This window comes from Ctenocephalides felis, unplaced genomic scaffold (genome assembly GCF_003426905.1).
Source record: "Ctenocephalides felis isolate EL2017-DRISC unplaced genomic scaffold, ASM342690v1 CF-g0.4_SCAFFOLD_03571, whole genome shotgun sequence".
NCBI classification, from domain to species: domain Eukaryota; kingdom Metazoa; phylum Arthropoda; class Insecta; order Siphonaptera; family Pulicidae; genus Ctenocephalides; species Ctenocephalides felis.
Genome location: NW_020539725.1, coordinates 65402775 through 65415337, shown reverse-complemented (window position 1 = coordinate 65415337; position 12563 = coordinate 65402775). Strand labels below are relative to the sequence as shown.

The 12563-nt window shown below is 28.9% G+C and overlaps 1 protein-coding gene across 1 annotated transcript in view; it reads left to right on the top strand.

Annotated features, from left to right (window-relative positions):
• The window catches only part of LOC113384741, a 152831-nt gene that overhangs the window by 5697 nt on the left and 134571 nt on the right, over nucleotides 1–12563 (top strand). The window contains exon 3 of the mRNA XM_026622504.1: nucleotides 520–644. Within this exon, the coding sequence (XP_026478289.1) occupies nucleotides 520–644 (125 nt within the window). The remainder of the gene's footprint in view (nucleotides 1–519; nucleotides 645–12563) is intronic.

The window sequence follows — 12563 nt, the reverse complement described above, 5'->3', positions numbered from 1 at the left end:
AAATATTTCTTCAAGAATAAGGACTATGACAAGCAAATTAGAATTTCTTAAAATATTTTTTTACAAGCAAGAGAACTCTACTGACGAGCAGGAAATATTTTTACAAAAAAGGAACTCTACTGACAAACGAAGAAATATTTTTACAAAAATGGGACTCTACTGATAAACAAAGAAATATTTTAACAAAAAAGAGACTCTTCTGACGAGCAGAAAATATTTTTATAAGGAATGGGACTCTACTGATCAACAATATTGAATTTCTTATTTGTTAATGTTCTGGAGATAAATTGATTTATGATTTATGATTTACAAGATAGCAAAAATAATGAAAGTTACACTATTTGTGTAATAATATATTTGAAAACGTTTAAAATTTCTCGAATATTTCATTACGGTACGGGAAGTTTCAGCAATTTGCCTTAAGGCACGATGCCATACACCACTAGTTATTGATTAAGTTCATGGAACTTGCCTTAAGACAATTTACCACTTACATCTATTTTATTATTTTTTCCCCAGGTACATTGATAGGTATCTAGCAAGTGACTACATGGGCACCATAATCGACATAATAATTTCGAGAAACGTTTGCAATATAAAGGCGGAAAAAATGCAAAAGTACTTTGAGGACAATCCTATTGAAGGTATGAGTTGTCTGATTCAAAAGTGTGTTGACAGTGTGAAAAGGAACAGTGACTGGATTAAAAGGGACTCCGAACTCCTTGAAAAGTTCCTAGATGAGAAAAAGGATGGACAGTGTGTGTGAAATGTTTGTTTGTTGAAAAATAATAATAATATTACGATTTTGTTTGGTATTTGGTGTTTGGTAATTGATAATAGACTTATGGACCGATTCTGCCGCATAAGAGACAAATGTTATGGCAAGGCCGTGTTACGCTCCGATTTCCATACACTATGCTACTAAGAAGTGTATTAAATTTTATCTAGTTTCACCCTATCTAACTGAAAAGGGGCGGTTTTATATGAAATTTTTGAGTTATTTGACAAAATCCAAAAAATGTCCCGAATTTTCAATTTATTGCTAAAAATGAAATGAGTCGTTTTATTCAATTTTTTTATTTCGGAGTGTATAGATGTGCTTCTAAGAACATGTAGTAAATTTTAACTTTTAATTTTCACCCTGAAACTGAATCATACTGGGTTAAAAATGTCATGTATTTACAGTGCATTCAGGCGTTTTACACATAAACTGCAACGTCTCTAGTATGTTATGAAGTTGTGTCAGAAAGACCCTGTTACCTACCATCGTTTGACATTTTCTATGATAGGTTTCTATATAAGGTTTTCTCTCTGATTAACTGAGAAATACGCCTGACTGTATACCAACCGCATGGGTTTTGTCAATATTCAGTATGGAAAGTTTTTCATAACATGGTCTTGCCATAACATTTTTCTGTTGTGCGGCAGAATTGGTTCCTTAAACCAGTTGAATGTGTCGCTCATATGAAAAAGTGTGCACAGTTTTGTAGGAATAAAGATTATGATGAGTATATTTGTCATGACGTGTATATACGCCACGAAGTGTATATAAGTTTTGACGTGTATATGCGTCATGACGTGTATATTCGTCATGACGTGTATATTCGTCATGGCGAGTATATTTGACAATCACAAGGTAAGTTGCTGTTGGTAAGATTTGGGATGACAAATATGGGTTAAAAATGTTATTACTACATTTTGCTTCTTTGCTACTATATTATCACATATTACATATTAAATTTAATGAAATATTTTACATATAAATGTAAGAAAGTAAGGAATTTTTTAAGATGAAAAGCTGAAATTAGTTTTGAAATTAAGAGTAGAAATTGTTTAAAAAAAATTATTTCTACATTTTCTGGCAACTTGCCGCAAGGCTATATGCTACATACAACTAGTCTATTTACAATCACATAGTCAAAATCTCTAATTTGCTCGTCAGCAGAGTCCTTTTCTAATTTCCTAACAAAATATTTAATTTGCTCGTTAGTAGAGTTCCTTTCTCCTTTTCTTGGCGATATATTCAGTTTGCTCGTCAGTAGAGTTCCTTTCTTAATTTTTAACAAAATATTTAATTTGCTCGTCAATAAAGTCGCTTTTTATTTTTTCTAATAAGATATTTAATTTGCTTGTCAGTAGAGTCCCTTTCTTAACTTTTGGACAAGATATTTAAGTTGCTTGTCAGTAGAGTCGCTTTTTCATTTTTCTAACGATATATTATTTAGTTTTCTCGTGAGTAGAGTCCTTTTCTTATTTTTTTACGAGATATTTAGTTTGCTTGTCAGTAGAGTCCTTTTGTTATTTTTCCAACAAGATATTTAATTTGATTGTCAGTAGAGTCCCTTTTTTCATTTTTTTGACAAGATATTTAGTTTTTTTATTTTTATTTAACAAGATATATATTTTGCTCGTCAGTAGAGACCTTTTTTTATTTTTTCAATGAAATAGTTGATTTGCTTGTCAGTAGATTCTTTTTCTTTTATTTTTCTAACGAGATATTTGATTTGTTCGACGGTAGAGTCCCTTTGTTAATTTTTCAGCGAGATATTTAATTTTCTCGTTAGTAGAGTCCCTTTTTCATTATTATTCCAAAGAGATGTGAAATTTGCACACATCGAACAGTGCGCATAATTTTGTAGGAATTAAGTTTATGACGGGTATATTCGTCATGATGAGTATATTCGTCAATCACAAGGTAAGTTGATGTTGGTAAGATATTGCATGACAAATACGGGTTGAAAAATCTTATCATTACATTTTCCTTCTTTGTTACCATAAACACATATTACATACGTTTTAAATTAAATTTAATAAAATATTTTACATATGTAATGTAATATTTGTATAATGTAATAATGTAGGAAATTTTTTAATGAAAAACAAAAATTTAGTTTCAAAATTAACAGTAGGAAATGTTCAACTATATTATTTCCACAATTTATGAAAAGTTCATGTAACTTGCCTTAAGGCACTCACAACTACTTCTTTTACAGTAGAGTTCCTTTTTTATTTTTCATGCGAGATATTTAGTTTGCTCATCAGTAGAGTCCTTTCCTTAATTTTTTAACGAGGTGTTCAATTTGCTCGTTAGTAGAGTCGCCTTCTCTTTTTCTTGACAATATATTCAGTTTGCTCGGCAGTAGAGTCCTTTTCTTATTTTTCTAACGAGGTATTTAATTTACTCGCTCCCTTTTTTAAATTTTTCAACGAACTATTTATTTTGCTCGTTAGTGGAGTTCTTTTCCTATTTTTCTAGTAAGATCTTTAATTTGCTCGTAAATAGAGTCCATTTCTTATTCTTACAACAAAATATTTAGTATGCTCGTCAGTAGAGTCCCTTTTTTATTTTTTTTTTTACGAAATATTTAATTTGCTTGTCAGTAGAGTTTCTTTCTTAATTTTCCAACGAGATCTTTATTTTGCTTGCCAGTAGAGTCCTTTTCATAATTTTTTTAATAAGATATTTAATTTGCGCGACAGTAAAGTCCCTTTCTTATTTTTTAACGGTATATTCAATTTGCTCGTCAGTAGAGTCCCTTTGTTATTTTTCTAGCTACATATTTAATTTGCTTGTCAATAGAGTCCCTTTGTTAATTTTTTTAACAAGATGTTCAATTTGTTCGTCAGTAGAGTCCCTTTCCTGTTTTTCTAACGAGATATTTAATTTGCTCGTCAGTAGAGTCCATTTTTTATTTTTCCAACGAGAACTTAACATTTTAGAACGTATTTTGTTTTTTTCAAAAATTTCAATTCTTCATACACATGACGTATATATTCGTCAATGCTCAAAATTATGCTGCTTTTCCTTGACGAATAAACACGTTTAAACATAAAATTATACTACTTCTTTATAATGAATATGCACATCATATCATACAAAACTCCGTATCTTCCTTTTGACGGATATACACGCCAATACACAATATTATGTCACTTTTATTAACAAATATAAACGTCAATACATGAAATAATGCCATTTTTTAATAACTATCACACACGTCCGTACACAAAATTATAATATTTTATAATGAATATGCACGTCAGCATTTTAAATTCTATCTCTTCTTCATGACGGATATACACGTTAATACACAAAATTATATCACTTCTCTATGACTATTATACTCGTTAATACACAAAATTATGCTACTGTTTCGTGACAAATATACACGCAATTATGCCATAATTTCATTACAAATATACACACAAATATAAACGTCAATAAACAAAATTATGCCACTTCTCTATGACGATTATACACGTCAGTACACACAATTATGCCATATCTCACATACGAATATACACGTCGATACACAAATTGATTTTATTTTTCTACGACAAATATACACGTCAATGCACAAAATAACTGTTTCAATGCATAAAAAACATCTTAAAGAATGACTAATATACTCGTCAATACCCAAAATAACTACACGAAATACCTGTTTTATAAGAATGACAAATATACTCGACAATACACAAAATAACTGTTATATGAGAATGACAAATACACACGCCAATACTTTATAATTACTTTATAAGCATGACGTATATATTTGTCAATACACAAAATAACTATTTTATAGGAATAACGTATATACTCGTCAATACACGAAATAACTGTTTCATAAGAATTACAACTATATACGAGGTCTGTTCAAAAAGTACCCGGAATTTTCGTTTTTTCAAAAAAATATTTATTTATTCGTCTACATTAATGTGGTCCCCTTCAAAGTAGTCCCCCCCAGATATAATACACTTATGCCAGCGTTTTTTCCAATTTTCGAAGCACCCTTGATATTCACTTTTTGATATGTCCTTGAGCACTCTCGGCGATTCGGCCTTTATTTCTTCAATCGAGGAAAACCGCCGTCCTTTCATGGGTCTCTTCAACTTTGGGAATAGGAAAAGGTCACACGGAGCCATATCTGGTGAATTTTTGCACTTTGCAACACTTTATTTCATTTTTTACGCAAAATTTAATACAAATTCTTTGACTTTTCAATTCTTCCATTGTAAAAATCGCCGAGCTCAGAAAAACACGTCGAACCTTAGCGACTACCACAGACAAAGTAAACAGTGAATATAGCTGAAAATTTCATCATACTTTAGGAGCATGTATACCAACACAATAAAAAAAAAATTTTGACAATCAGACACTCCAGACCCGCGAAATTTAAAAATTCCGGGTACTTTTTGAACACACCTCGTACATTAATACACGAAATAACTGATTTATAAGAATGACGAATATATTCGTCATCAAATTTTCAAATCAGATTTTTGAGTGATGATATAAACTCTTCTTGCGGTAAGTTAATAATTATACTCGTACATTTGATTTTTTCAAAACATTCTTTATTTTCGAATAAATTCATGAAATTACACAATTCAACGATGATTTATATTATAATACACTATTTTTTCTGTTTAAAACTAATTTGACAGTTTTGTAATTATTCTGACAGTTATCACAATTAACAACAAGACACAGGTACATCGAAGACTCACATTATATTAATAAATATTTATTTTTACAAATATAATAACTATTCAGGAAAAAAATATAATAAAAACATATGTCCTAGTTTGATTTCAATATTTAAATAATTTAAACGAAGTATTACGTAATCAAGTATTTACTGTTATGGTATTCATTTATTGTCTGAGAATAAAAAATCTAGTTAAATAAAATAAATTAAGATTTAGAATTTCTTAGATTGCCATTGATTTGTGAGACAAGATATTTTTCAGAACACTAATAGTATAGTATATATTTATTTTAACTATTTTGTGCTAAAATATTTAAACATTTCTTACTTAAGTTTTTATTTAAAAAAACTTACTTGTTCTTAAACCAATTGTTCTAAAATATTGTTTAGAGGCTATAAATTACACAAAAATACAATTTCAACTTTCAACAAATATAAAATTTGAAAAATAGTCAACATCCTTGTGATAGTATTTATTTTTGATGCGGGAAATGTTCTTGCTTTCAAGAACACACGATATTTTTAGTTAAAAAATTAAAAAAAGGATTAAAATAAATTGTTTTTATACATTTGTGTAATTTAGTTTTAAGAGTACAATTTGTGGGTGCAATATTTTAAAAATTATTGTACTTCAAAATATTCGTAATTGTTTTGAACACTTATTTTAAAAGAATTTTTAACCAATTGGATAATAGTCTACTATTATTCAATTTTTATTTTTTTTGAATAATTTAAAATTTGCAATCCGAGATTTCTAGAATATTTCAAGAACATTTCTTGCATTTGTTCGCCATAAATTATCCCATCAAAATTAACTTCCCGTAGGGTAGTTCTAGTAATGTGCCGAAAATCTAAACTGAAATTTTTTTTATATATCTTTACGTTTTGAAGGTTTCTGAACATTTTACTGGCATACCTCAGAAAAAATGGATTTGTTCACGTTTTCGGGCGCACGGATCAACCGATTTGAATAGTTCAAAAAACATTCGATTCCTATTAAAAGGGAGATGTGCTGATTAGTTTTTGGCAAAGGCAGGTCCAGCCGTTACGGAGATACGGAGCAAAGAGTGCAGAAAATAAAAATCGAGTTTTTGTTTTATTTCTATTTTTTTTTTTCAAAAAATATTTTTGTAATTTTGGATTAAAAAATCAAAAAATTACCCAGGCTAAGCACAGTCTAAGCGCCACTCTGGTACAAATGTTTACCCGAGTGCGTTTAGACTGTTTATGTACCGGAGCACTTTTCCAATTTTGTGAAAACTATTGAAAAATGTGAAAATGCCGCCAAGCTAAGCACAGTGTAAGTGACAATGTCGCACATAATTATTTACATGTGCGTTTAGACTGTGACTATACGGGAGCACTTTTCGAATTTTGTGTAAATTAGGCAACTATTTTTTGGAGATACATTGATTGATTTATGATTTACATTTGAATTCAACTTCTTAGGTTGGCGATGTATAAATTAGTAAAATAAAATTTTATTTTTGAAGTAAAACTTCTTAAGTCGCGATGTGATATAGAGTCTGTTTTGATTAAACGTAAAAGAGACAACAGTATATAGTGAGAAAATCAGAGAGAGAGAGATATATAAAACTCTAGTGCGAAAAAGAGCAACATATACCTGACAGTGTAGAGTGACAGAGTAAGATATATGAGTACGATGTGACCACCAAATTTAAGCAACTACCTTTTTAAATGTAAATTTTTGATAAAAGGACAAGAGATACCAATTTTTGTTGTTAATAAAAATTGTAAATAATTTAATTGGCTATAAATTTGCTGAACATTGCAAAATGGTGGGACATTTCGTTTTGAAGTTATAAGTAAATAAATAAAAATCGAGCTGGTCCTAAAGTATGAAGCAAGATATACTGATGCAACCTCCAAAATTTAACAACAACCTGTTTCATTGCAAATTTTTGGTAAAAGGATATGAGATACAACATTTTGTTATTAACAAAAGTTGTAGACAATTTAATTGGCTATAAATTTGCTGAATAATGCAAAACAATCGGACAATTTGTTTAAAAGTTATAAACAAATAAATAAAAATCGAACCGGTCTAAAAGTACAAAACGAGATATATTAAAATGTAGCCTCCTCAATTTAACAACAATCATTTTAGTTCTTATAAATGCCGCCAAGCTAAGCACAGTATAAGTGGAAATGTCGCACAGAATTATTTGCAAACGCGTTTAGACTGTGACTATACGGGAGCACTTTTTCAATTTTGTGCAAATTAGGCTACTATTTAATTTTTGAAATTGAATTCGAAATTAAATGACGATTGTTAATGGAGTTCTGGAGATAAATTGATTTATGATTTACATTTGATTTGCTCAGATATAACAAGATGCGAGAAATAATGAAAGTTACAGTATTTGTAATAATATATTTGAAAACGTTTAAAATTTCTACGGGAAGTTCCAGCAATTTGCCTTAAGGCAGGATGCCATACACCACTAGTTTTTGTTTATAAATTAAAAAAAAAAGAAATTTTTTATAAAGTGTGCAAAATAACTGGGAAAATTTCTCGTAATTCAAATTTCCTTAAATTTTTTAATTACGTCTTTCTGATACAGTTTTATGTTAAACAAATATTATTAGACAATAATATCTTGTCTTACTTAACTTTATATAGATTTTTTCAATAGAGTCAAAAACACTAATTAACAGTCATCATATACATATGTGGATCTATCTAAATATATTATCACATTTAGTGGATGATTTAAAATAAATTTGTTATATTTTTTAAATTATTTTTTAAAAATTTGATTAGATTTTTAACATGAAGAAATATATATTTACATTAACATTGAAGACATCGTTAATGATTGTACACAGTTGATTGAAAAGGACACAGCACAGTGATTTTTTCTGAAGTTTTCTCAAATTTTTCTCTAAATTTTTCTCTAAATTTTTCTAAATTTTTCTAAATTTTCAATTATAAATATAGATTCGGTTAAAAAAAAGTTCACAGAATCATAGGAATTTTTTTACTGGTTACATTAATTTGGGAAAAACGACTATTGGCACATCAAAAATCACCTTATTCATACTACTTAACAATTATTATGCCTAAATCTAATATAAAAGTTTTTGACCAAATTCAATTTTTGCGATCTACACATTTTAATTGAATTTTGATCCCCAAAAAACAACTATGTATTTATTTATTTTCGGGATTCTAAAGTTGCTATAGATTTGGGAAATTTATACTTATATAAATGTAAATTTACATTTACACAACTTATAACAAATAATTTCATTGATTTAAAAAAGTAATGAAGAACAATTAGGCAATTAATAAAGTAACAATTGGTTGATTGTACAAATCTGTAGTAATTATTATTTTAAATCATAACAAATAAACAAATAATTTATAAATATATTTTTATAATCTAAATTTGATTATTTTTTGCTTTTGCAAAATTGCATTCAGAATTCAAGACTGTTTAAAACTCGGTGTCGTCTATAGGCGACGGCAGTTATGTGGACGTCGCCTATAGACGACGCTTGCACCGATAGACTTAATACTTATAATGTTACTTTGTTAAATTTATTTAATATATTTATTCTCAATAGTTTACCTCAGAGTGTTTAATATTGAAGAAATTGACGATACACTCGATGTCGTCTACAGGCGACGCTCGTAACAAAATTATTAATATCTTTAGTTTTGTAAATATTAATATTTGTAGTTAAGATTTATTTATTATATTTGTTCTCAATATTTCAACTTGGAGTGATCAAAATTATCGACACACTTGATGTCGTTTAAAGGTGACACTCGTACACACACGTAGTTAAGTGGACATCGACTATAGACGACGCTTGCACCGAGAGACTTAATACTTATAATGTTTTTTTGTCAAATTTATTTAATTTTTTTATTCTCAATAATTTAACTCAAAGTGACAAATATTCTAGAAGCAATTGTCGATAAACCCGATGTCGTCTATAAGCGACGCTCGTAACAAAACGATTTATATTTATAAATTTTTTTTGTCACATATATTTAATATATTTATTCTCAATAATTCAACTCGAAATGAAAATTGAGTCAAAATTATCGACACACTTGATGTGGTCTAAAGGCGACACTCGTACACACAGGTAGTTAAGTGGACATCGCCTATAGACGACGCTTGCACCGAGAGACTTAATATTTACAATTTTTTGTCAAATTTATTTATATATTTATTTTTAATGATTTAACTCAAAGTGATGAATATTGAAGAAATTGTCAATGCACTTGATGTCGTCTATAGAAGACGCTCGTAACATAACGATTTATATTTATAGTTTTTTTTTGTCAAATATATTTTATATATTTATTCTCAATAATTCAACTCGGAGTAATGAAAATTGAGACAAAATTATCGACACACTTGATGTGGTCCAAAGGCGACACTCGTACACACAGGTAGTTAAATAGACGTCCTCTATAAGCGACGTTTGCACCAAGAGCTTTTCAAAAAAATTTAATATTATATATTTATTTTTAATAATTCAACTCAAAGTGATAAAATTATTAAAGGAATTATTGATACACTAGATGTTGTCTATAGACGACGTTCGTATCGAATTGTTCAGAAAATGTATTTAATATATTTGTACACACAGGTGGTTGAATAGATGTCGCGTATAGGCGACTCTCGCAACGAAAAAAAACTTGAATTTATTTTATATAATTTATTCTTACTGATTTAGCTCAGAGTATTAAATATTGAAAGCGACTCTCGTATACACAGATAGTTTATTGAATGTCGCCTATAGACGACGCTCTTGGCGAAAGGTTTAATATTTTTAGATTTTTTTGTCAATTTTATTTAAAATAATTAGTCTCCAAAATTTAATTCAAAGTGATGAATGCAAAACTATTGTCTTACACTCAATGTCGTTTATGAGCGACACACGTACACACAGGTTGTTAAGAATATAGTATCTATAGTTTTTTTGTCAAATTTATTTAAAATAATTATTCTTAATAATTTGCGTCAGAGTGACAATATAAAAGCATTTGTCAACCAAACCGTCCGAACAAGTTTCTATGTCGTCTGTAGGCGACACTCGTAGTTAAATGGAGTCGTCTATAGACGACGCACATCACGAAAGGTTTGATATTTATAGATTTTTTGTCAAATATATTTAATATAGGTATTCTCAATAAATTGAGTCAGAGTGACAATATAAAAGCAATTGTCAACCGAACCATCCGAACAAGTTTCTATGTCGTCTGTAGGCGACACTCGTAGTTAAATAGAGTCGTCTATAGACGACGCACATCACGAAAGGTTTGATATTTATATATTCTTTTGTCAAATATATTAATATAGGTATTCTCAATAATTTACCTCACAGTGATAAATATTGAACTAATTTTTGACATACTCGATGTCGTCTATAGGAGACACTCGTACATACAGGTAGATAAGTAGCAAAATGTTTAATATTCATAATTTTTTTCATCAAAATTAATTTATATATTTATTCTTAATAATTCAACTCTAATATTGATGTAATGGTCAATTCACTCGATGTCGTTTAAAGGCGACACTTTTATACAATTAGATCGTAGTATAAAGATTAATATTTGTGATTTTTTTTGTCAATTTAAAAAAACAAATTACTCAGATCGATGATATCAAAGCAATTGTCAATACACACGATGCCGTCTATAGGCGACAGGCGTTTAAGTTGATGTCGCCTATAGGCGACAGTAGTAGTAAAATGGTTATTATTTATAGTGCTTCCTCGTCCTCTTTATTCTATTTGAAATTTTAAACATTTTGTGATTTTAAATGCAATTTTGCAAAACCAAGATAAAGTTTGTCTGTTCGAACCACACTACTAATATACAAAACCAAACAATTAAAAATAATAATACCTACTATATTACAAAACATTCCCCACAATTCCATTCTCCTCGTCAACTTAAAAAGCTATCACCTAAATTCAATACCCACATACATTTCTATTTAACAAACAAATCCTTCAATTGTGAACATAAGGAACTGTCGCGTTTATCATTCTCCTTTCTCTGATCGGCACTGCATTTCTTTTCTCGTTGTACAACTGGCTGGTGGTACCACAGGAGGTTCTTTGGTTTGTGGCCTTGGTGGTAATTTTGGTAAATTTTGACTTGGTGTTGAATTGTCAGGAGTAGAGATTTAGCTTGGTGAGACGGTGATGTTCTGAGAAGATCTTCGAGGGCTGATCCTAGGGCTTGGGATAATGGTGATTTTTTCTGAAATAATGATAGATATTTAGTAGGGTTTATACAAAAACCGACATTTCAGAAAACCGGTTTTCGAATTTTAATTTTACTAAAAATCGGTGGTTCGAATTTTATATAGAAAATACATTTTTGCTCGAATATTCTGTAATTTATCCGCAAATTTAGTGTAATTTAGAGCAGTATTTGACTGAATTTATTTATTGTTCAATTTTATGGATAGTAAACAAAGTTATTTTAATTTTAATTAGTAGAGCTAAAAAATGATAGTTTATCTTGATTAAATAACTTTGAAAATAATTATTCGTTATTCATGCATCATTTTCACATATAAGAATGAAATATTTTTATGATAGTGAAAGGAAAGTTTTCGAATAAATAAAAAATACATTTTTAAATAGAAAAATATTCATTAAATAAAAAAAAATAAAAAAAATATTAGATCCATGTTGATACTAGGGTTTGTCGGTTTCAAAAACCGGTTTTTAGTGAAAAAAAGTCGGTTTTCACTGTGAAAATGGAAAATGACAAATATATCCAAATAAAGATGAAAAGGTTTCGATTCTTGAAATCATATCGGTTTAATAGCATATGATATCTTATCAGTCTGCAATGGTTCCCAGAAAGGTTTTGTTCATATTAATTTAGATTTTTATACCAGTGTATATATTAATTTAAATCAGTGTGACTTCTTTTCGAAGAAGTAACTTCCTCTACTCAAACTTAAAAAAAGAGTTTTTTTTTTTGTATATCGAAAATATTAAGATTTTATTTTAATTTTTGACTATAGTTCTAATATACTTTAAACATATAATTTCAACTTTGCA